At 45.9% G+C, this 25,582-nt stretch overlaps 1 protein-coding gene across 8 annotated transcripts in view; it reads left to right on the top strand.

Moving 5' to 3' along the window:
* RAB11FIP4 (RAB11 family interacting protein 4) overlaps window positions 1-25,582 on the top strand; it is a 117,589-nt gene that overhangs the window by 74,992 nt on the left and 17,015 nt on the right. For 4 of the 8 annotated variants that reach the window (XM_030506634.1, XM_030506635.1, XM_030506641.1 and 1 more), the window contains one exon: window positions 24,214-24,437. In XM_030506634.1, coding sequence (XP_030362494.1) covers window positions 24,214-24,437 — 224 coding nt within the window. Of the gene's footprint in view, window positions 1-12,998; window positions 13,105-21,903; window positions 21,924-24,213; window positions 24,438-25,582 lie in introns of those variants that run through there. The other 4 variants (XM_030506642.1, XM_030506636.1, XM_030506638.1 and 1 more) reach the window with 4 other exon arrangements.

Raw genomic sequence — 25,582 nt, forward strand, 5'->3', positions numbered from 1 at the left:
TCTGACTGGGGTACCTTTAGCACCAGCTACAGAGGCATCTGAACAAGCCCAGCAAGCTGCAGAGGAGTGGTGAGTTGGGATCCGCACCTCGACTCGGGGCAGTGGAGCCCGGTGCCCATCAGAACCCTGTTCTGCGGCACCCATAGGGCTGTGTCTCTTCTCACCTCTAGCCTCTGTCTCCTGCCACATCTGTGTGAATGCCTGGAATATCTGAGGGCTGTAGAGTGGCATTAAATGTCTGTTTTCAGGCAGCTGAAGCCAGTCTTCAGTCATGCTGGACATTAGATAGGAGTGACTGATGATGCTGACCCATCCTTGGGCTGTCAGTGCTGTCTCTGTCTCCCTGGGGCTGAGCCACCAGGAAGGAAGCAGAGAGCAGACACTCCACATTAGGGATAATTGACAGCAGAGGCCCTATACGGACACTGCAATTATTTCCTTCATTTTCCTTTTGTCTAATTCTAAGATGTGTGATTGTCATAGGGGGGACCACCTACTGTTATGCTGCAATTTGGGAAAGCCTTTGAACTTGTTTCTTTTGAGCTTTGGTCACCCAAATGTAAACTAGAAGCAATTAAAACTTGGGAGAAGTGGAAAGGTGTGGAGGACAGACATGTGAGGCTGGTCTGAGTGTCCTCAGAGCCAACTCTGCTAAGAAAGTGGAAGAGGGAGGGCAGGTTTATCTCTGGAGTGAAGGGCACTTTGCCTCTGAGACTTGCATGAGGTCTTACACCACGCTTGCAGTTTCCATGTTGTTTCCAGGCAGAGCAGTTGTGCCTGCAGGATGTCAGTAGCTTTTAGACCCAGCTTTGGCAGAAGTGCTCGTGCTCACCGGTTCGCCGTGGGCTGCCTGTATCTGGTGGCCAGCTTGCTTTAGCATATGTGGATGTCAGAAAATCATCGCTTTTCCCAGGAGCAGCAGATGAAAAATTGGTTTCAGCTGAGGAGCTCTGTGATCTGCTTCACTCAGGCCTTGGGGAGACTTCCAGTTTTGATGTTAACTATGATTTAATGATAAAATGCTAATATCACTTGGGAAGGAAGACAATTGGTGCAGTCAGCCACCCTCACAGATAACTGCTGTGCTGGGGAGCCTGGGCGCTGCTGTCGCTCCAGAGCGCTGCCCACGGCTTAGTCATTTGTCTGAACAAAAACACAGATGCAGAAGGAAACGCATCCTCTGTGCCATAGCAGAAAAGGAATCATGTGAAATACTCATTCCCCATAGCTGCCCACTGCTCAGGGAGGAGGGAAGGACTGAAGCCAGATTTGTGAGGACTAATCTTAGTCCTGTGCAGCATCCATTCTAGCAAGGTCGTTCATAAGAGTCGTGGGGTGGCATTGCAACAATAGGGAAATGAGTGTCCCAAGTCCTACCTTTGAGGTGCTTTTCTTGTCTGAGCTTGGAGAAGTCACTTGAAAGTAGTTTTAGGGCTGGAGACCACATAGGCTGTATTCCTGCTGTTTAGCAAAGCCTCAAAGTGTTTCTTTGAGCTTTTATCACATAAATATGGAACAGAAGCAATTAAAGGGTGAGAAGTAGGTGTCTGAACGCCTTTAAAAGCCACACTGTCTCCTGTCAGGTTTCTTTGCAGTGAAATGGCAGTAGCCACTCTTTCTTTTCATGCAAGTATTATGAAATTTAACTGATACCCTCCAAGCTGTGTTGCCCTGGAACATCCTCCTTTGTTCTTCTGCATTTGCCCTACAGCCCCAGACAGCACCTCCAAAGGGCTGGTTACTGAGCAAAGCTGCTCCTGGGGAGATCGGTTTGTTCACAAAGCAGCAGCATTGCAGGTGAGCAGCACAGAGCCTCCTGTGCAGGCTCTCTGTGCAATCACCCCAGGTTTCCCCATGTCCTTCCTGGTGCTTTCCATCTAACAGTGAGCTCCTACCGGAACAAACTTGTCATATGTAGAAACTACAGCAACGATCCCAGAAGAAACCACAAAGTGCAGCCGTGAAATCCTGGCTGCTCCCAGTTAAACACAAACAATAGGGTCCATTTTACGTCAGCTGGCATTTGTCAAACCGTTATCACAGTTTATGTTTACCACAGTGTTCTTTGGGAACCGGTACGATTGCATGTGTGACCTAGGGAAATGGCTACAGGAATCAGAGTCAAAATATTTGCATTGCTTACAGCCAAGGTTCACAGTGTGGCAAGGTTGTTTCACTGTGTTGGGCTTCGGGAGGTGTTGGTGTAGCTGTGCTACAGGTATTGAGCTGGGAAGTAGATATGGCAGAGGCAGAAGGTGGCTGAGACCCAGTGCATGATCCATGCTCCTGAGGCTGGATTGCGTACATTGCATACAGCCACGTCTTCCCTCCTCCCTGCTGCTTAGTTTTTACTCTCTGAAAAATAACAATGAAAGACTTGACTAGAATAAAGACATTTGCATTTGTGATGTTTATAGGACAGAGCCAGGTCTTCCTAGTTAAATGTATCGTGAGTTAATCCATTCATTTCAATATCAAAGCCTGGTTCTGAGCTGATTTCCACTAAAGTAATTCCAGGTTAACTCAGCTGCAGTCATTGAACAATCCCAGTTATAAGAATATTCCTGGATGCTGGGAGAGAACTGAGGGAAGGTGCATGGACAGACCCACCTTGCAGGTAGTCAGACCAGTGCAAATGCTTGCAGACTTTACTCTGAAGCAGGAACATGAGGCTGGAAAGAGCTTGTGAATGTGTGTCTGCATATTGAAACAAACACCAGCCTCGCAGCCAGAATATTGTGGGTTTGTGTCAAAGCAGGAAGTTTGACAAAAGTGCTGATGAAGACCAGGCTAATATCCCAGTACAGACTAAAAATACATTGCATTTGTCATTGTGAACGTTTGCACTTATTAATAGCCAATATTAAAAAAGCCTTCTGAGCCCATCTGCTGCAGTTTCTGATTCAGGCACTGAGTGTTCAGGGTATTTGGTGGGGTTTTGAACATCTCAGCCTTAGGAAAGGTTTTTTTTTAGCTGGTTTTAAAATGATGACAGAATTTTTCTGGAATTTGTTAAAAACGGATCGGGAGCAAATTCTCACTGTTATACCACTGTCTTGAACAGTGGCTGAGGAGCACTGAGAGCAGAACTGGACACGAGTGTTGCATCCAGCCTTATATTAGCGTGGTTAGGAACATAGCCACCCTTTATCAGTAAATCAAGGACTTGCAGAAACGACAGAGGGATATTGTGCCAGGTGAATGATTGATAATACTCAGGTTTTGAACAGCCACTTATGATGAGGGATACCAAGTGGATACAAGATTTATATGCTGGGAAACATATAAGGATTTTTCAGCCTGATCACAGCACATCATGGTTGTGGGACATAAATCTGAATGACAGCGTGTGCATCTGGTTATTAAACAATTACCTCCATACGAGTGATAGTTTGGGATGGAATTGAAGGGGCTGTACACTGCAGCCCCAGCAGTGTGACACAGAGCCAAAGGGAATCTCTCCATGCGACCCATCCAGTCTCTTGCAGTGAGCAGACAGGACACAGACTGCCACTCCAGCTTTGAGGAGCCTGTTGCCGTGTTAAAGCTGCCATCACTTGTGTTGTTCCAGGCAGCAAATGAATGCATTTGAGGGTGAGCATCTCTTATCAGTAGTTCCCATGCTAGTGACTGGTTTGTCCTGTTGATTGACAGCTGTGATAATGAGGTTATTGTGAGGAGGCAATGGGTGCACAGAAATGTTTTTATGTCTTGTGGTCTGGGATCTTGGGCTTTTTGTGTCCTGAGAGGCTCTGTCTCTAGTTGGCTGGGCCAGAGCAAAGGGCAGAACATGAAATGACTGCACAAGAAAAATCTCTGTTGCTTTCTCTGCATTAGGTGGTTAGTTTGCAATAGCCCTTGTAGAGCTGTTCACTGTCATAGCAAGACAAGAGTTTTCTAAGCCTCTTTATGTTCCTTCGGAGTGAAAATACCTGAGGAGCAAAACAAGTCCATTAGTCCATAAACTCCTAGTTGTTCATAGGTGCTCCGTTTCTAAGTAAATCCCCTTTGCTGCTCACTCTCTCGATATTCATTGAGCTCTGTTGATTTAGCTCTAGCTTTTATGCCGCTGGCTTACCACACTACAGTGCTATGCCCCGGGGAGCCTCGGGTTTGGGCCTTGGCTGATACCAGAACAAAATACTGAGAAAGGGATCTGATGACTGGGCAAGGGTGGTGTGGAGGCAGAAGGCATAATTCTGGTTGCAAGGTTTGCCAAAAAGGTTTTCTGCATGTATCTTTTCTCTTTTATTCTCTGCTTTTGCCTTGCTGGAGGTGTGGAAGGTTATTTTCTAAAGCACCACTTTCATAATGCAAAAATCTTGTTTTCTTCCTCTCTTTCCACTGGCACAGTCCTTATTATCTGTGAGTTGCAAAAAAGCCCCAAACCAGCAGTGGCAAAGCAGCTCTTGTCTCTTAGGGACGAGATTAAAATCCTCTCAAATGAAATGTCATGAAAGTATTGAGTTGTCATTCTCTGGTGCCATAGGAAATTGACTTGCTGTATATTCCTGCTGCAGCGCAGAGCTGATGGAAGTACCTGGCTTGCTAGATTTCAATATGAATGCAAACGGGTGGTGAATGGGAACCACAAATCAGAGGTAAAGGAATGTCCTAGGGATGGTCGGTTGGAAATCGGATCTTTTTGATGTCTGTAGTGAGTCGTTAGGCTGGAATGTAATTCATGTCTCAGCTGATAAGACTGTCTGTGTGTGACACTTAAATTGAAATCTGTAGGTTTCTTACTGCGATTGGACTCTCCTCTGTAATACCCAACCGTGCCTCTGAAATGCTTTGTAGGAATTACAGAAAGTAGTGGGGGTTTTCCATCCGTATGTTAATGTTTTGTATCCACTTGCATATCCAAGAATGAAAATTTTGTTTCTGGATAGAACTAATGGTTGAGCCCATTCCTGACTTTCTGTATGACCCAAGATCCTAAACCCCAAAGTAATCCTGAACAAGGCACATACAAATTTGCAGCAGCTGCAACATAAAATGATTTTATTAACGTTAGTTACTGAAACATGCTGAACCCGACAAGCCAGTTCCTCTGCTCACCAATGCTGCGGTGTCTCAGTCAGGAGGAACTGAAAACATCTGGTTCCTTGTTTGGTGAAGGAAAGAGCCAGGAGTCTGCCCAAAAGCGAAAGATCAGGAGCACAGCAGCTGAGTGCCACCGTGTCACCTAAGCGCAGAGTCACAGGAAATGGACCAGTTCATGTAAATTATATACAGTCAGGTGGGGACAAAATATATCTGGAGTCTCAACCAAGAAGCATTTGCTGTGGCACAGTCTGGTGTCTTTCAGGGTAACAAATGAAAAAGGCTTTTTGTTAGCTTCCATGTCTCTCCTCTTCCCAAGTTTCGTCGTCTTTCCTGACCGTCCTCCTGCCTCAATCATCTGCTAAAGACCATGGCTGGAGATGGGAGCTTGTATTAGGCAGACTCATGTGCAGAGCTGGGAGGGTACTTTGTGAGAGAAATCATGGAGCGCAGCAGAAAATATGTATGTAGTGTTAAAATATTAATGTTTTTGTCAGATAAGTTTTCTTTTGAGACAGAAAAGTGTCCATTTTAGGAGAGAAGAAGGAGGATCAAACACCCTGTAAGCTCTGATCTGTCATCATATGTTGCATGGTCATGTTATCAGTCTAAACACTGACCTGGATTTGCAAATCTCCATAAGCACAGATGTGCTTTGGGCACAGTGGGCTTATTGTCCCGAAAAAAATCAAAGGGAGGTCTTGAGTGATGTCTCGTTATATAGATGTTGCTGCTAAAAGCAAATTCTCCCAGCAAGTAAGTGCAGATTGTTTCTGTTATTGATTGCCACAGTCTCTGCTTCATTGAGACCACATGGCCCACTTTGTTTTTGTAGCTGTCTTTTATTAAAACTGACAAAGAGGTATCAGCGTTTGAAAAGATGAGTCTTGAGAGTCCCCTGGGCGGCATTTTCATGCTGTAAAGTGATACTGGCACATTTGAGCCACAGATGCTTTTAACACACTAATAAAACAAAGGCCTTCCTTCCCAGGGTAGTCTTCTACACTACAAAGCTTTCTGGTTTTGTCCATGCTTAATGGGCCAGACCCCAAGAAGTGGGGAGAACCTGCAGTTCCTCCTACCTTGAACTGAGCTCTCAGGATTCGGTCCTGTGTTGTAAACTGCAGAGGGAAATTCCTATGTGCATACTTGTTAAAAGTATATTTTGCTGCTTCATTGAAGGCTCATAATGTGTTTTGTATTGACATGGGTTATCTGTATTGGGTTTTAGTATTCCTGAGACCTGCAGGCAGAAAGCTTTCATCCCGTATTTCCAGTGACCAGCATTTACAGTTCCTGCTCCTCTCCTGTTGTAATAGCTGACTTCATACAGAGCCAGTCAGAGCTCTCTTTAACACAGAAACCAGCAGATTTTTGTTTTGGCATTATATTTGAAGATATCTAAAAAATTTTAGATCTGAGACGTTTCCTATTAAGACGTATCATGAGTGGAAATACTTGACCTCAGTCTGTCTCTGCAGCAGCTCCTGATGTGTAAAATCATGGGAATACCATCTTCTCTCATTTTGAAGAGGCTTTATGAAGATAAATTAATCTTTGCAAGGCACTCAGATGTCAGTGTGATGAGCACAACAGAAAAGCTTGGGGGAAAATAAATAGTTCTGTCTATAGAGGCTGTTAGTAGTAGCTGTAAATAAGACATGAAGCTACACTTTGATCAAGGAGACTAAAGCAGATATTGAATAGTTGCTGATAAACTGAACACCATCCAGCCTGTGTCCCAGGCAAATCCAGACCAGTTGGAAATAGCGTGTGATTGAAGAGATGTGTTAATGCAAGCAAGCAATAGGGCCAAAGTGAAGTTGCACCTCTGAGCTCAGTACAGGCTTTAGGATGCTCTGATCAGCAACCTTGCTCTTATCCGTGTGCTGTGTGAGAAATATTAGCCACTGGTGGGCATGAATTATTCTTGTCCTGGCCAGCTTTCCCTTTCCTCTGCTAACAAGCAGTGTTATACAGAGTAGGGGCTAAAAGCTTTAAACCATGTCATGCAAACATGCTTAGAGTTGAAACTACCAAAAGGTGTGTTCTTCAGGCAGCAGCCTTTCTTTTACAGACCATGCAAAGCCAAACCCAGTAGTGCTTCACATCCATCAGAGGGGCTGTCAGAACCCCTGCTCCATCCATGTCTCCAGGCTCACCTAGCTCCTGGCCAGTAAACCAGCCAATAAAGCAAACTGACCCTGCAGCCACAGAGGAGCCACATTAATGTGTCCCAGCAGAGAGCTGAGGAAATGTGTTTGTGTCTTTTTGGTGCAATATGGAGTTGCTGCTTGGCTCCACCTTCGTTGAAGCTCTGAGGTGGTTGAGGGATGCTCATGCTTTCCTTGCTGTCTTCTGTGCACTTATCTGCAGAGTGAATGTGTCCCTGCCCTCCATCTGCATGGTTCTCCCAGCCCATTTCTCAAGGACAAGCTACATGTTTTTCACTCGAATTTGCTCATATAACCTGTTGTTTTATCTTATTTTTTTATTATTGGCCATTTTGACGAAGGCCAAATAGAACAGATTGTGTGCCTGGCATGTTCTTGACAAAGGTGCTTTTAATTGCGGATTCACAGTTACTATATTATGAGGCACGTTCAGAGCTTGATATGTAAAACCTAATGGTACCATTGCAGTGATGAGCAAAAAAGAAACTGCTTTTCAGAGCTGGGTGCATATCCTGCTCCATTATCTGACCTTTGGATTCGCAGTTCTTGACTTACTGTCCCTCAGGCTTTTAGAGAGGAACACAGAAAGTCTTTCCAAATGCAGCCTCATTAAGCAACCAAAATGTAACCCTACTGATGGCAAAGAGGTTGCAAGTAGCTCATCTGTAGAGAGGGCAGTGGGTAAAGTCCCCTGTAATGTCTTTGTGCTATAATTGCACACCATAGAGTTAGGTCCAACTTCATTATAGGCCCAAGGAGTTGATGCTAATGGGCTCTCAGCCAGCCCCATCCTGCCTTCAGCGCTCAGACCTTCTGTTGTGAACCCTTCATCTGGCCCGTGCTGTTTGATCTGCCAGGCTGCCTGCTGTATTCCTGAGGATAGTACACAAGCCAGCACTCTGCTCTTATTAATGTTAAAGGGGACCATGGGGAGAGCAAACCCCCATGGTCTACCCTACTCTATGGTGGAGAGGTGAAAGAGCTGCTTCCTTACTTGCTAAAATAAGCCTCCCTGCAGACACTTTGGGTCTTGTTTTTGGGGGGTGGGAGCAGGGGTTGAGCTGAGCCTGCTCCCCCCAGAGCAATGTTCCCGTGCAGCTGTAGTTTAGAGCTGACCTCCTCACCCTGTCCAGGGATGCAGGGATGGGGAGGAAACTGCAGAATACTCTGGAAAGGCTCTATCAGCTGTAAATGCAGCCTGATGCTTCCCTCAGCAGCTCCACACTTTTCCTCTGTTCATCCTGTCTTAGCCTCCTCCTGACCTCCCCTTCAGACAAGCCACGGGAACAAATTGTAATCTGAGAATTCATTCTGCATTCCATCTGTCCTCTTTTCCTACCTCAGTCTGTTCTGATTGTAAGATCTTTGGGGCAGGGACTATGTGCTCCCTGTGTTTCTGCAGAAACTAGTTTAATTAGGGATCATTCTTGGTTTGTTCTGTCATAATAAAAGGGATTCATAATAATACTGTAGTAATTCACACCAGTCTCACTGCATTTGCTTCAAAGGAGGCACTCCAAAGTAAGATGAGAGTAGACAAGATGAAGATGAGACCAGCTGTAATTAGTAGTCTGCGCTATCTCATTTTGAAGCAGAGCAGTAACGTGCAGCAGTGACGTGGCCAGCTATTATTGTAGGGGGAAAACCCACCCAAAAGGTATTTGTACGTAAGTATCTGTGCAAAGTAGCCACCAATATTCATCAGAGAGAGCATGATTAAAGGCCTTTGTAGCAGGATTGGAGTTGCCAGTTTTCATGAGATAATGAAGATGCGGGTTTGGTATATACATTCTGGTGATCTCATTATCTTCATTATTAATTAGTCTCTGTTCTTCACATTTCAGCTCCAGTTTCTTGTCATTAGGGTGACTAGCCTGTGAGCGATGCCTTAGTGAGATTCAGAGGAAGGATTCTGCCTCTGGAACAGCAGAGGAGGTGCCAGCCTTTGTTCAGAATTGCTGCAGAAGAAATTGCAGTGCTTTGTACAAGATCAGCTAGTTGTCCTGCCAAAAACCCTTTTAACAACATACCCTGCTTGGTGTTCCCTGGCTAGGAGCCCCTGGTTTAGGCAGGCACTCTGGCTGCTACAGCAAGTCATAGAATCTACAGATTGGTTTGTGTTGGAAGGGACCTTAAAGCTCATCCAGTTCCAAGCCCCTGCCACGGGCAGGGACACCTTCCACTAGAGCAGGTTGCTCCAAGCCCCTGTGTCCAACCTGGCCGTGAACACTGCCAGGGATGGGGCAGCCACAGCTTCTCTGGGCACCCTGTGCCAGCGCCTCAGCACCCTCAGAGGGAAGGAGTCAGCAGTGATTGTGATGTAGGCACCCAGCTATGTACTTAGCGTTCTGCCCCTAAGCACCCAAATATGAGTATTTGGCCCAGATCTCCTCTGGCATGCTTCTGCAAGCACCTTTTTCAGGATGCTTAGCATCATTCATCTGTGGGATCTGGCAGTACCAACCATCCTTTTGCCAGAGTAGCCATCTCTTTTCTTTCCTGTGGTAATGGGGTTAAAAGTCTACTCTCCATTAGCTGAAAGCTAGTAGTCTCTATCCTAGCCTCAAACTCTGGACAGGACTTAAGAGTACACATACTTTACAAATACCACTATGTACAAGTAGGTGTATGGCAGACAGGATTTAGGAAAAACCAAGATGAATTAAGATGGAAACTGAGTGTGAGGGAATGCCCTGCCTTTTCCAGAGGCCAGCTGTTACAGTACTGTAGGAGCCCACCTTCCATTGTTCAGCTTTCCTTTGGAAAGCAGAAAGTCTTCTGTTGATCGAGGCAGAAAAAAAAATGCTCACGAGGCTCTCGGTGTGCAGATCCCATTCATGCAAACTGTGCATGAAGCCTGGAACATGTTTCAATGTCTGTGGTCACCTGAGCTATTACTGACCTGCACGGATTCCTCAGCTGCCTGCAGTCATGAGAGGATAGCCCTCCAATCTCACATGGGAAAAACAGATCATGCAACATCTCCTTCTGTGGCGCTGACTCATTTGAGTTGCAGCTGCCAGTCTTACCAAGCAGAAGCTGCTATCTGGGCACTATGCACAGGTGCGCAGCCCTTCCTCCTCACCTCTGCTGCTCTTACACATGAAGCAGCTAAAGGTCTGTGTCACTCCAGATACACTCATTCCTCCAGGAGAAGGCAGTGATGATCACCTGCCATCCCTCAGATATGACAGCGTGCTCAGCTTTTCTCTTTGTAGGAAACAAATCATAAGTCATATTACACAGGAAATTATCACTTTACCATGAAAAACATGAAAAATAAGGGTTTGGTCTCAGTGGAGATCAAAGCCAGCCCATAACAATCTCCACTTAAGGCTTAGCTTTAATGAAGTGAGAAATGGACATGTATTATTGCTACAGTTATTACTTAATAAAGTTTTTATGCAGCCATTCCTTAATAAGAAGTGATTGCCTAAAACCTGTACATTTTCTAGGACCTTTACTGAGGAACGCTTCTATCAATGAGACATTTATGCCTTCTCAATTATTACTGTTTAATAAATGGCACAGTCCTGAGTAGCATACTCAGTAATACATTCAGCAGGTGAAACAAACAGTTATACTTATGTTCTTAACATCTCTATTATAATATCCGTTTTGACTGTTGCTGCTTTATCTGTCAAACATCTATTTTACACTTTGCTCACCACAAGCTATTGAAAGTGTTGGCTAATCATCCTGCAAGTATCAGGAACCATTTACAATGTGCTGTAATTGTGCCTGATCTGTGTAACAATACAAACGCTTCCTACTTGCATCTTTCAGGAAACCATTAAAAACTGTACCGTGCAAGTGATTATTTTATGTATGATTGTTATTTCTTCTGCAATGAACCCCCGATACACAACTGTCTCTTTCAAAATGAATACTGAAAAGAAATGCGGGTTTTAGAAGTGTCCTATTCAGTGAGCAGTGAAGTTGTCTGTCCCCAGATCTGTCTAGTAAAAATTGCTTTCCTGTTAATTCAGGTTAGTGAATAGGAGGATGTCTGGGAGGTGGGTTTGATCCCTGTTACGCTGTTCGTTATCAGCTTCTGCTCAGCTTCCTGGCAGAGCTCCTGAACACGAAGGCTCTGGAGCTGTGGTGCTGCCACAGGAGCCCAGGGTCTGCAGGGACCTGCCCCACTGACTCCAAGGGACCCCTCACACACGTGAGGAGAGCAGGGTGCGTTGGCTGAAGGTGCACGTTGCTTTCATCTGCTGCTCTTGCACTTTATTACACTAAACCTAAGGCACCCCCCGCCCTTCCCATGCTTCTCCGTTCAGCAGAGATGGAATTCTTTTCATTTTCTTTCAATGAACTGGGTAAAGGGTCAAGTTCAGTGAATTGCTTTAAGCTTTCTATAGAAGAATTGAGGCTTATGGATTTCTTTTTTTTTTTTTTTGCTTTTTGAACAACAGTATTTTATACTTAGAAGTCTCTGGCTGATGAAACTGAGAACAGGCTCAGGCAAGACCTGGGACATGCAACGTTGAGCTGGTTTGAGTGAAGTATGAGCTGGTGGGCTTGTCACTGCCCACTTTGGTTTGTTTTCTTATAATTTCCTTATCCTCTGGTGTTTCCTTCCCTCTGTAACACTCCAGAGAAAACTGATAGTCAGTAAGGGCAGGGTTTGGCTCCTGGGCAGGAGTTCTGCAGAAAACATTTGCTTGAATGCCAACCTCTGCCTTTGACTCCTCTACTGCAAAGCCACAGAAACAGATCTTATGTCTTTAATCTTTTCTTTATTAGCACAGACAGCACAGTAAACACGATTCTTACAAGGCATTACGAAAAAGGAAGTTACACAACTTCTAAGAAGTGAAGTGAATTTAAATTAAGGAAGGCAGTGTGAGTGTTCTCAGCCTTTTTGTTTTGCTTTCCTTTATCTTGTAACTAAAGGGATTAAAATCAAGGACAAAACAGACATCCCTTCCTAACAGGGTCTGGTTTGCTCTGTAGCACTCTGAGGGTGTTTTAGGCTGGCACCATCAACATGGGGAGGCCGTACATGCGGTTAATCATCACCCCGTTGTAGGAATGAGGGCACCCCAGGTCATCCCAGTGAAACCTGGTGTCCTCAGAGACTGTCCCCATCTGGGACCTGATATTCCCGCTGCTCTTGGGGCCCTCCAACCCCTTTTTGGCCTCCCACCCCTCTTCAGTCTCTACTTTCTTGTTGACCTCCCACCACTTTTCCTTCCATTTCATTAATTTCATTTCATTCATGGTTTAGGTTGGAAGAGACCTTAAAGCTCATCCAGTTCCAAGCCCCTGCCATGGGCAGGGACACCTTCCACTAGAGCAGGTTGCTCCAAGCCCCTGTGTCCAACCTGGCCTTGAACACTGCCAGGGATGGGGCAGCCACAGCTTCTCTGGGCACCCTGTGCCAGCACCTCAGCACCCTCACAGGAAAGAACTTCTGCCTAAGAGCTCATCTCAGTCTCCCATCATCTTAAAGCCATTCCCCCTTGTTCTGTCACTAGAAGCCCTTGTCCAAAGCCCCTCTCCAGCTTTCTTGTCAACCCTTTTATGCACTTGAAGCTGCTCTAAGGTCTCCCCGGCGCCTTCTCACAGTGAACAACCACCCTCACAGTGATATCTATATTATCCATATATATAATTATTCGTCGTTTAATCCACATTTCTTCCCAATGACCCCCCAGTACCAAGGGCCTAACACCCCCCCATTACCCCCCCACACCATAGCGTCGCTTAGCAACCGCGGGGCGGCACACGCGCGCGCCGCCACCCGTTCCCGCCCAACGGCGACGTGGCTCCGCCCACCGCCCCCTTCATGAGGGGCAGGGCCGGGCTGTGGGGACACGGCGCCGGGGCAGGTACGGGAGCAGCAGGCGGGAGCCAGCCGGTACCTTCGTGTGTGGTGAGAGGGGGGAACCTTTGCGCTGGTGTTGGGGTCTTCCACGCCGCAGCCCCGACGCGGGGATCCCGCTCTGCCCGTTCGGCAGAGCGGGATCCCCGCGTCGGGGCTGCGGCGTGAGGGAAGTGAGATCCGTGAAGCCGCTCCCCCCGGTGCGATGCGGGTGAAAAGCACCTCTGAAACCTCCCCACTGCGCCGGTATAGCGAAAGGGCGCTGGGTTTGGTGTTGCTTGTTTGCCGAGGGAGGGGTTGTTCGCGCCGGGGTTGTGTAGGCTGAGGGGTTGGGCTTGGTGTTGCTTGGAGGGCTCTGGTAATGCTTTTGCGTGGGGAAAAGGCAAATTCGGCTTCTATGGGGGTGTTGGGGAGGAAAGAGAGAGTCGTCTTGCCTAGCTGAGCCTCATGGAGCACCTGGAGATGCCCAAGTATCTCTCGGCTTTAAATCTTGAACAGGCTCGGAGGAGCAAAGACTACTTTTTAAGGTCGAATGCAAGCAGGGGGTGTGTTCAGCAATTATCTTGTGTGGCACTGGTGATGTGTTTCGATTGCTATTACTTATTGTTGTGTGGTTTTAATACCCAGCTGGGGTTCTGAATGCATTTGCTGGCTGTGGGGCGCTGGTGACGTAGCCAGGAAGAAATGATTTGCTGTCACACAGTCTGTTCTCTAACAGCAGCTCTTATGTGGGACCCATGTCACCCTGATGTGATCAGTGGAGTGGTCCTGCTTCTGGTGAATTGGGTTCTGATGGGCCTGTGTTATACGTTCTTGGCAGTATCAAAAGGCAGTTTGCAGCAGAGATCTTCTTCTGAAGCTTTCAGTGGTCGAGATATTAACAGTTCGTGGTCTGGAGTTGTTTGCTGTGTCCCTGAAAAGGACACAACTTGTGCTTTTCTCTTATGCAGAAATGACCCGGGGCAGGCGAACGCCATCCTCGCTCTGTGCCGTGCTAGTGCTGATTTCTGGGTGGCAGTTTAACGTTGCTGTGTTGATAGTAGCAATAATCTTCATTATTTCTGGCAGATTTATAAGGTTAGTGGCTTTGGGGGCACAGATGACAATTTATCCTCGTGTTGCTTGTCTGATTTAACTACTTGTGATAAGGAGGAGGAGGGACAGATGAGCGAACACTTCTAAAATGGATTCAGAATAGGCTCCCTGAAGTGGGACTTCATGGTACCTGTATTCAAGCCCTTATGCCAGTATAATTTGTGATTCTTTCAATCCCTTTTGATGTGCTTTTATGGCTGCTCATGTTCAAAATAGCCCTATTCCAGTCAGATGGTGTGCTGAATTGTGGGGTTGCTCCCCAATGATGGGACTTGATTGCCATTCCCTAATCATTTCTCTGTTCTCAGTAACGAGTGAAGTGTGAACTTGTTTGCGATGCAAGTGATTTTTCTGCATATGGCCCTTTCTAATATTAGGGGAAGGGGATATATTATTCAGACAACTGGGTACAGAAGAAGACAGTGCAATTTCTACTGACTGCTTGGCAACATCTGCCCAAGATGAGGAGCCTGAGCTGTTCCCAGTGCTAGATGTGGTAGCCTTTGAGCAGTTTTAAGACATCTCTTAATGGGTTTCGTTTAACTTTGAAGAATTGCTGCACCCAGCAGCGAGTCTCCCAGAAGCCACCTGATGTGCAGATGTTTCTCAGCTGTGGTTGCCTTGTGAGGGCTCTCACCTCCACGGTGCTTGGGGGATCTGCAGCATGGGCAAAGGCTGCAAAACAGAACACAACACTTACCATGCCAAAATAGCGAGGAGAATGGAATAGCTTTGCTTCAGTTATTGATTAACCAGTCCTGTTACATGTGTTGAGCACACCTTGATCTTAACCCTTTCAGTCTTTTAAATAAGCATCCTAGTGCAATATTTTTAATGCTTATAAAACTAATCATGGGTTGCTGCTGAACTAACCGTTATCCAAACATTAATATGCTCAGATGCTTGCCTTTTTTTGGGTAGCTGACGCCTTAAGTTCTGAATTGCAGCGTAATAGTGTAACTCCTTTTGTTCTTTCTGTAGTCATTTAGGAGGATTGCTGCACTGACCATAAGACAGGCTCTGTAAGTGCTTCCTGACAACATAAAAGAGTGCTTTGGGCACTGTGTTGTGGCTAATACCTCTGGTTGTTAGTAGGGGGTCTCTGGATATGGCTCTGCTTTGATTCTTGTTTTTAGTGTGCACATTAACGTTGTTATAAGTGATTTCTACTTGGTCCCTATGTGTTTTGTCTGTGCACGTTTAAGGGTAGAAATATCTCCTGCCTACACATAGCTGTGAACTCTAAAATAAGCCATGTTTTGTATTTTACCATATAAGTGAAAAACATGGTTTGTTGGCTGTGCCAGAGTTTATGATCACTGGGTCCTTAATCTCCGTTTGTCATGTGTCAAGCACTATAATGTGCTTGGCAGCCCTTCTACAATTAAGTGCGTGCACTTCATTGTAAGACAATAAAAGAGCAGGTATGTGAGAGCCTTTCTTTAAAAAAATAAATCAAATGCCTTTTATAAATAGATAGAGACAGTGAAAATTTCTAAAAATCAGTGCTTGCAGACTTTGCTGGATAAAGGCTGCAATTCCAGTTATTCCTGCAGCAGAGATGCCTTAACCTGTGGTTTTCCCCACCACCAGCTGAAGAGCAGCCAAGGTCCTGGAGCTCCTTCCTCCTCCTAATGAAGAGCTCTTCAGAGCTACTTCAGTATTTCTTAAACACAAAGTAAATTAGTTTATAGGCTTGTCTGCATTCAGTGTGACCAATGAGCTCTGGGAAGTGTTTCCATATAAACTAGAGCTAAGCCACATCCTTAATACTTTCCCTCTGCTTGCCAACATAAACTACTCCTCATCAAGCATGGCTGGATTTCTTACCGTGCTGGGGAAACTCTAGATGTTTCTCTACCTCTCGGGGTCTGAAATTGCTCCCATTCTCCAATCATGCCTCCCCTCTGGAGGCTGCAGTGTAATCTAACCCGGGTGGGTGGGAAGACACAAATATGATTTGTGAGGCAAAAATCTTATTTTCTTTGCCTCTCTTTAAATGTCTTTTATTTTCTTGTGTTTGCTGGAGGCCTCGCTTGCAGTAGCATAGAGAAGAAATGCAAGTATTATAGCTTCCAAATTCTTAGGGGGAAGGGAGTTTGACCAGGGTTCCTGTGAACAATTAGCTTAGAGCTGTTCCTGCCTGGAACAGCTGCTTTGTGTTCTTCACGCTGTTTGTGCCTAGTGTTACTCTGGTAGTACCAGGAGTACCCTCCTCTTCACCCAGCCTCAGGCTGGAGCAGCTCTAAGTTTGCTCAAGGAGCTCTTCGTGCATGTGCCTGCAGCACCCGTGGGCAAGAATGATGCAAGTTTTTGCTATTTACTGAGTACCTGCCTGGGTGACCTTGAGGCTTGTCAAAGAAAACAAGTTAGTATGTGAGCTCAGCTGCCTCCTGAGCAGCAAGCACCGGTTGCAAAGAGCATCTTGTAACTTACAGACTTGCTTAATTAAGGAGCTGAACTGAGAAGCATAGTGGACTATGCTTTAGGCTTAAAATAAAGGCATTCCTTTGCAAGCAGCCTCCAGCTCTCTTTGACATGGTATAGAATCACAGAATGGTTTGAGTTGGAAGGGACCTTAAAGATAACCTAGTTCTAACTGCTCTGCCATAGACAGGGACACCTTCCACTAGACCAGGTTGTAGTGTTGCTTCAAAATAATCTGACCTTACCTTGGTCCTAAGGCTGATCCATACCGGGGTATCTTTGCAGTGCCCGTAACTATGAACTGCAGCTCTGTGTTTCCTGTGCGTGAGGAACACGGTGACATCTGGCCTGTGGTTGGCTCTATGGTGCGGTCTTCATAATTTGTCATCAACCACACCAACATGACAGTAAATGCCACTTCCCGTGATGTAGCAGCGCTGCCTTCACGGGCCCCATTGCCCAGTGGGGCTGGCTTAACAGGGGCAGTCCCAGGAAAGGATCCCTGGTGAGAGTTTGCCATTTTCTGGTTTCCTCCTGTAAATGCTGTTCTGACTTTAAAAATAGCAAGAGGTTGTCTCATCTCAAGGCAAAGGCTTCTCAAGAGGGTTAATTATGTCACATTTGTTATCTGCTGTGCAGATCTTCTTAGGCAAATAATTTTCATTGGTTGTATACCAGCTTTTTTAAACCAAGAGCTGCAGCACCCCTTTGCATGCCACACTTGTGATGCCGAGCTGACCACAGCTCATTTCAACATGCAGCTGCCTGATGTGGGTGCCCTGCCCTGGGAAGGGGGTGGCAGGTACCTGCTGTGGGCAGTTCACTGTATGGGAAGGGCTGTGGTACCAGTCCACAGAGGTCTGGCAGCTTGCACAGTCAAAAGCATTTTGCACTGTTAGCAGAGACTTTTTCATGTAATTAGTTCCTGCTCTTATTGGAGTGGACACCTTGGGAGTGACATTTGTGACACCCTCATGATATACCAGCATGGTGCCACTTTGCACCTCTTCTTCTCGGTATGTGAAAGAGAATGGAAAGTGTCTTGCAGCTCAGTGTTGGAACAAAGTTCCAAACAGTCTGGTGGGTTTTACCCTGAATTCAAGTGGTTGATGTGCTGGGCCTGCCCATGCTGAAGGTGAAGGGAATATACTTGTTGCTAACGCTCAGGCTAGGATGTTCTCTTCTGCTGCTCCTTGCTTTGAGCCTCCAGTGGTGGGTATGATAGCACATCATACCCATGTATGTATGTGATAGTAGTGGGAAGCAGCCCAGGGAGTAACAGGACACAACTTCAAAGTGATGGGAAAGAACCTTTCTTTTCCCCCTCCTCTTTCTGCTTTCTTTAGAGGATCAAATTAGCAGTCTGCTAAAGTCTTTTAATGTTAAAACTTTCAGAGCATAAACAATGACCTGTGAAAAGGAGCGCTTGGATCTAGCCTCTGTGCATGATGAGGTCTGGCATGTCTATTATGGCCAATTAGAGTGACAGGTAGCAGAGTGTAAACACTCCCGACTCCTGCCGCTCCCTTGCTGGCTCCAGGCTTTACGCTGCCTTTCTCCTCTGCCTTGGAAAAGGCACGTCACTTTGAACTTCCTATCCAGAGCACAAAGCAGCCTTTCAGAACCTCTGTGCCCTCTGCTCGTGTGGTTCAGTGTGAGCAGCCCGGAAGCCAAAGCTTGGTCTTTCAGTCAGGACCTGTTGTCCTTGAATTGCACGATTGTGTCAGATACAAATGTTGTCTTGGGGGAAGGAAACATGACTGGCAGTGCACTGCAGCACAGGCATAGCTCACCCTCTGCCTGAGGACTCCTCACCAGCTTTCCAAGATGCTGTCCAGCACTCAATTATAGACGTGGATCTTAGGAATAAACTTGCCCCTAGAAGTCCCTTCCAATACCCACAGCAGCAGTGTGTGAAGCATTGCCTTAAACTGCGCTTCAAATATGAGGTTTGAGTAACTAAACAGTCAGAGGAAGCTATTGCATTGAACAAACTAACTTACAGCTGTAAACCAGCTTCTTATTTGGACAGCTTAGTAAAATAACCATGCTCTGCACAGTCATCTCGAACTCAGACTTTAAACTCCAGCTATGCGGAGAGACTTGGTCTTGCATGCTGCAGCAGGAGGTGGAAGCAGTTTCTATGACTTCCTTCCTCCCCCATCAACCTACCTGCCAGCCGCATTGCTGCGTGCAGCAGCCCCTGCTCTGCCTTGGGCTCAGCCGAGCTCACTCAGCTTCCTCATGGACACAGATGCAGAGGTGTGGTCTCACTTGATGCTTCTGCATTTTCCCCTTACAGGGTTTCTCCCATTCCCAGTCAGATCAAAGGGTAGAGCAGCATCTCCCCACCTCTGCCTGACAGCTGAAAAGGAACGGAAACATGTTGGGGGAGAATCTGATCTTTAACCGTAGCTCACTTGATGTAAATATGCAAACGTTTGTAGAGGAGTGGCATGTTTCTAAAACACATTGATGACAAACGCTTCACACCCTTCTTTATTACCCAGTAATTACGAGAATACTTGCCTTCCAATGCAGTGGCTGCATAAAGATGAGAGCGCCTGGGTTTTCTTGAGGATGGATGTGCAACAGTAAGTAACACTTCATTTGAGACTGCCAAGCATGGCATGCCTCCACATGGCACCCCTTCCCTTTCAGTTTTGGTGAGGTGACGTTTCCTGCACTTTTGCTGGGAGGAGACTGGATGGGGAGGGTGCAGGGACAGAATTGCATCTGTCCCACAGCTAGCAGATTGAGCTTTTTGGATGAGTGCAAGTTAGGGCCTTGATCCTGGTGAGGGAAGTGCCATGGCTGATGTGCATGTGGCATTTCTTGTTTCTGGTTGTGTGTGATTGTTCCACCTCTTACTAATCAAATTGCCCTGTGGTGGGAAACTTGGGTCCTTTTTTTCTTCCCTGTCTCTTCTGGAATACTGGGAGGTTGTCTAAATGTCAGGGGTGCTGGTGGTCTGGCTGTGATGGGAGCAAATTTTAACTGGGCTTGCTCTTCAGCATGAATGTATTGATGTAGGCATGTCATGTAGCCTGTCCGTCAGCCAAGTTGCTAGCTTTCAGCTGCTTTATGTGTGGGTATTTTAGTGATTGCTTCCAACCTGGGAAAGCCCAGCCAGGTCACTGCAGGGCAAGGCAGAGCTGTGTTCCCATAACCATCTAATGCTGACGCTGCTTCCTGCCCCACAAGGATCAGAAGGAATCCATGGGAATCGCTGTCTTCTAGCTCCTGCTTCTATTTGGGGTGGCTGGGCAAAGGCAGGCTCTGCTTACTCATCTGGCTTCAATACAGCCACACAATTGCCTCTTTTGAGGAAGGGAATTCATCAGTTTGTGTGAAGTGGCCTTGGATCTTTGGGCAGCAGGTGCTTCTATAGAGCAAACTGTTGCTGAATATTCAACAGTTGCTATACAAGCGTCTGGCTGACTGCCTGTGAAGCACTTGGAGTTATCTTGAGCATCCGATTAGATAAAGTGCAAAGTACTTACTGCTTTAAAGCTACCCGCAGCTATGTTGTGGTGGTGCTGTTTTAACATTCATTGGTTTTGTTGTTTTGGGGTTTTTTTTATGTGAATTTTCCAAGATCATAAGCAGCAACTTCATCTCTTTTAAGTCAGCCAACAAAGACTGGAACTGCCTAGCAGAATGAGAACAGTGATTCATATTCATGTCGTCAGAACTTCATTCTCGTAGAGGTTTCGGCTGATAGCATGTACATTGGAAACAAATGACTCAGGATAGAAGTGTCTCCTAATCTTTAACATACTGTTTAAAATCAAGTTGGCTCTTTAAAGGCTACCTGAATAACATTTGTTCTTGCCAATCTCGAATTTGGTACATGAAGTACTGTAGGTACCTGAATTGTGAAGGAATAATTTGAGATGTTAGGCTGTGCAATCAGCCTTTCATTTTTCTTTTCTTTTTTCTTTTTTTTTTTTTTTTTTTTGTTTAGGAGTTTAATTTCCTTAGGTGTGGTCTGTCACCTGGATGGCACCATTGAAAGTATGGTCCTGTAAGAAACTGTGATCGCTGAGCAATTACAGTTTTAAATATCTTAGTGCTTTAGTCAGTAAGGTGTGGATGCCTGTGTAGTGTTTAGTAGCAACATGCCCCAATTCTGACTTCTTGTACTATCTTCCTTAACCTGGAGTAGTTGTTTCAAAGGTGCTTTGTCTGTTTTCTTCTACTGGTAATTTAAGCCACAGAAGGAAGACTTTAAGTGTATAATCGTGACAGTCGCACTGAAGGCTGAAGAAGTGCTATCCAAGTCACATGCTTTGTAGGATTTCTGTGCTGCCCATCAGAGGTGTTGCTCTCCCTGGGAACACTGCATTACTAGGGGTGTAGTGATTCCCCAACCCTAAGCTCTTAAAGCTTAATAGCTAAGCATGTAGTTTCTACCTACAGAAAACAGTCACAGGGTGGTCATAGGGCCTAGTTTCAGTACATCTTGCTGAGACAGTGATCATTAGCACTCATTGCAGGGGCACCTGGAGCGCTTAAAAGCATCAATAAGCAGCTGATGTAGCCATGTACTCAGAAGAACAGCTGAGATGTGCTTCCTAAAGGTCCACTTTGTGCAGATCTGTGAGGAGGTGCCAGATATGTGTAGAAGATCAGGGCTGGCAGCCTGGGATGGGGTGTGCTATGTGGCCTCTGCTTTTCCTGCTGTGAGGAAGCAGCAGAGGGCAGCTGAGGGGGAGGGAGCTCCTCAAAGGAGCTTGGCAGACCCGTGTTCTTGTTTCTTCAGTCCCTGTCAGTCCCTGAGCTCGAGGATGGGATCAGCAGAAGGGAGGACCAGCTTGCAGGAGGGGTTCCAAGTCTTGCAGTGAGGCATTTCAGAAGATGTAAAGCAGGTGTTCAGGCTTATGGTGGGTCATTGCCTCCAAAAGCTCATTTCTTTTCTTATAATGGGGCTTAGAAGTGAAAGTTTAGGAGCAGAGCAATTACACTTTGAAAATGAATACATGGTACTGACCAGCGTGGTACGGTGCAGTCTGTGCTGTAGCTGTAGATCAGTGCTCTAGTACAATGTGTGACGGTTATGTTGCCAGAAAGTGATGGGAAAGAGGAGTGAGCCTTCAGCCTTTAGAGATGACACTGCACATTTAATTGCTAATGGACTTTTTTTAAAGAGCACCTAGGCTGCTATTATTAGAAAAAGCAAATGTGTGGTGTTACCTACAGGGAATAAAAAGGGGGTCTTTCATGAGCATCTTGACCTTTACTTTCCTATGTTAATTTTTTTAATACCAGTGAGATTTTCCTGCTATCAAAACTTGCTGAAGCAGACACTTCTCCAAGACCTCTGAAAAAGATACGCTGATTAGGAGGTAGGGCTGGGCAAGAGCTGTTTCTTCCTTTCCTCCCAGAAAATCCCTACTTCAGGGATCCACTGCATGTTCCATGCCTCTCTTTCCCTCCTGGATCAGACTTTTACCAGTTGGTGCAATTCCGTAACAGCAGTCAGGGCTTTATTGCATCTAAGTCTGTGCCTGTAGGGCTTAGCATGCAGGAGGAAACTTCGGGGAAAATGCTAGATAAACAAACCCTCCTCCATACTTCTGAAACATTTCAGTTGCTCTTAATCTTCACCTTTTCAACACCTACTAAATAAAGGTCTTATTGCTTGTTTGTAGATCCCAAGGTATTTTGCAAAGAGCAACAGTGTCATTACCCCTGTTCGCTTGTGATGAGGATACGGGATGCAGGTCAGAAGATGTGCTGAAGAGCCTGGGGCTTTAGCAGAGCCAGGGCAGACTCCAGGGCTGGTGTCTCCAGCTCCTTGCAGAGGAGGGGTCGTGGCCTTGCTGAAGGTGCTGTGGCTCAGGGCTGTAAATGTGATTGCATGAGGAAGGTGGCTTCAATAAATAGTACAAGGCGTAGAGCAAGCATGAATCCTTTTGGGCATCTTCAGTCCTTTTGGACTGGAGCAGTACCTAGGGGAAGTTTCAGGCTTAATAAGGCTGATACAGAAAAGTGGGAGAAGGCACATAGAGGTGTGCTTCCTATTGTATAGTGCTGAAGTGTCTCACTGATGTTACTTGTGTGTCTGGAAGACCTGTTGAAAGCTCAGGTACAAAAGCATCCAGATACTTGCTCTGAACGTGCTCCTGGAGATTCAAACACTGCAGGTAAAGCTGTCCTTTTGCCTGCATCAGTTAGCTATGTTTGAGCAGGTGGGGTTGTTTTGAATTTCTTAAAGCTCTGTATGCTTTTCACAGAAACTTGAATTTCAGGAAGAAATGGAAAGCAAGACCTGCATTTCTAGTCGCAATTTTTGCAAATCTTCAAAAGCCACAGCTTCTGCCTGACTCTTTTCATGTTGAGGTGAAAAAGGCACTGAGGAAAATTGGTGTCATCAGCACAGAATATCACTAGTTCTGCAAACGGGGATTTAAGCCTCTGGCTCTAGTATAGGAGTGTCCAGAGGCTATGGGGGTTGACTTGAGGCCATGCTGCTGCAAGCAGTGCCATGTAGCAGCATCCCCAGGAACATGCTTTCCAGAAGGGCAGCTGGTGCTGGTGCCAGGCTGCCAGTGCCTTGGGATTCCTAGGGAAGGAGTGGGCAGGATGACAGTTGGGCCTAAATATGAGGTGTAACCATGAATGAAACACTTCATTACTTGTGCCAGTAAGCTAAGCCTTAAATGCATGATTGTCTTAACTTGCTGGCAATGGTTCAGTGGTAAAGCTGCCTATGGAGCTTGCAGGTGAGCTTTGGGGTGGAGCTCTGGGTCAGAGCATTTGCAGGACTCGCGCTGGAGTCAGGAGTTACTTGTGCCATGCTGTATGGGAATTGTCTAAGCAGTATTGTGTGTTGCTCCCTATGAAAGAACAGGGTAAAGTCTTGGGCATTATTTTTTCAATTAAGAATTTCTGTTTGTCCCTTAGGGACAAGCACAAAGAAAACAGGTTGTCTTGGCTATTGTGAGTGTTCATGGGGCAAGAAGGAGAGGGAGGGGACGAACAGCAAGAAAGAACAAAGTGTTGCAGTAATGAGAATTACTGCCTTATTTTAGTTGCTACTCAATCAAGACAAGGTTCCAGGAGGCAGGAACAGATGGCTTTGGATTAATTTTTTTTTATCTTGGTCTGTCATATCTTTGATTATCACCAAAATTTACCATAAATGTTTTAACACCTGCTAATTCTTTCTCACATTATATGTTTTTGCCCATCCTCAAAGACAGAGTAAACTGTTAGACTTGTCTGGCTTGCTTGTGTTTAATAACATTAATCACAGGACTTACTCTCAGTGACTTCATGTATTATTCAAAGGATGCCTCTTTCATTATAAAAACTTTGAGAATATTTATTACTTCCAGTGCATTTTGATAGTAAATTAGGGCAAAACTGACTGCATTTTATACCTGAGTGTTTTGTCCCCCTCATCTATAGAAGAGTCAGAAACAGTACTGGAGACTTTTGGAAGGTGTAAGCTACCTTAGGGCCTTGCAGGAACTGGCTTTATAAAGCAGGTCAGCCTTTTTGTTTTATGGCTTTTATTCAGTATCACTCTTGCTCACCAGGGCATCCAGAGAGTGGATTGTTGCTTCTCCTGTATCGTCTTAACTGCCTCAAAGGATGAGCTGAATTGACTCCCAATTCTTCTTTTGCCAGGGTGGTGAGATCCCAGACTGTGCCTACTTGGACAGTGAAAGCACCTACAGCGAGTTGGAGCTCTTTCCTGATGAGGACGCGATGACTCTGGCACAGCAGGAGCTTCACCATGAGTCGGACATGGACAGTGCTATTGAGAGTGCCCAGAGCTCAGAGGCCTCCGACGTGTGTCGGAGTGAGGAGAAGGACGCTGTGCTCGGTGGCCTCTTTCTGCCCGGTGACAAGTGAGTGATGGTTGTGCCTCATGGCAGCCCTGTTCTTAGGCATGTGCAAAAGGACCAGGGAGGAAGGAACCTTTATGTGACTAATCCCTACTGTGGGAGTGTGAGGATGCCTGAAGGATTTAGACACTAAATATCCATTTACAGTGTAAGGGAGATGGATGTCCGGGTCCTCTAAGTGGCTTAGACAGTCTCAGCCCTGGGTCCTTCTGGCGTGTTCTGTGAGCACTCATGGGACTTGCGTGTTGTGTGTTGAAGTGAAAGTGTTTGATCTCTCCAGAATGGATCACTGCATTAGCATCCCCCAAAACTTAAGATCTTTTGTGTTCCCATAACCTTTCTATATGGGAATTAAAAGAAATACTCCCTGCAAAGTGGTGCAATATGAGGAATGCTGCTTTAGTCTTTTGTACATTCAGTTATCTGAAGATGTGGGCTCTGCAGATTTGCTTTGCTACTCCATCTACCAAGTTAATTCTGTGTGTTTCTAATATTCCATAGCTTTTAGTGTGCAACAGTAAATTGTGTTTAACAGAGGGTGTCCTAGCATGTGTGTGTGTAACCATAGTTTGCTGTTAACACAAGAGTGTCTCTGTAATCCTAACTTGACTATTCCCAGGTGTGTACCTGGGGGTATTGGTAAAAGCTGATTTTGGGGGAGGAAAGGACCCAACTTGACTTACTCCAGCTTTGAACTGAGTTAGTTAATGCAGAACCACAGGATAGAGCTCAGCTGGGCTTGCTCTGTAAGCCTCTGCCCTGTCTTCCCTACTTTTGGCTTGTCACCTTAATTTGTGCCTCTTAAGCTTCTCTCATTGCTAAGGCAGTTCTCCTTCTCTCTCCTGGGGCTCCTTGGACGCTCTCTGTGCAGCTTCATTCCTACCCTCCTCTTGAATGTATCAGGATCTGAGATCTGTCCTTCTCTCATTTGCCCAAGCAATCCCAGAGACTTTATCAGCTCTCTATTAAACTTGTCTCCTTGCCTTGCCGTTCTCAGTTCTCCAAAACGCCCATCCTTGTGGTGACTGGCTTTTACCCATAGTGTGTTTGAAATGAGTATCTTTCCTCCCAGCTGAGGAGCTAGTTTCCTATCTCCATCCTGTTGCTGGTTATGAGCTCAGGATCTACCCTGAGCATGGACTGTTTCA

The sequence above is a fragment of the Strigops habroptila genome, chromosome 14 (genome assembly GCF_004027225.2).
Source record: "Strigops habroptila isolate Jane chromosome 14, bStrHab1.2.pri, whole genome shotgun sequence".
NCBI lineage: Eukaryota > Metazoa > Chordata > Aves > Psittaciformes > Psittacidae > Strigops > Strigops habroptila.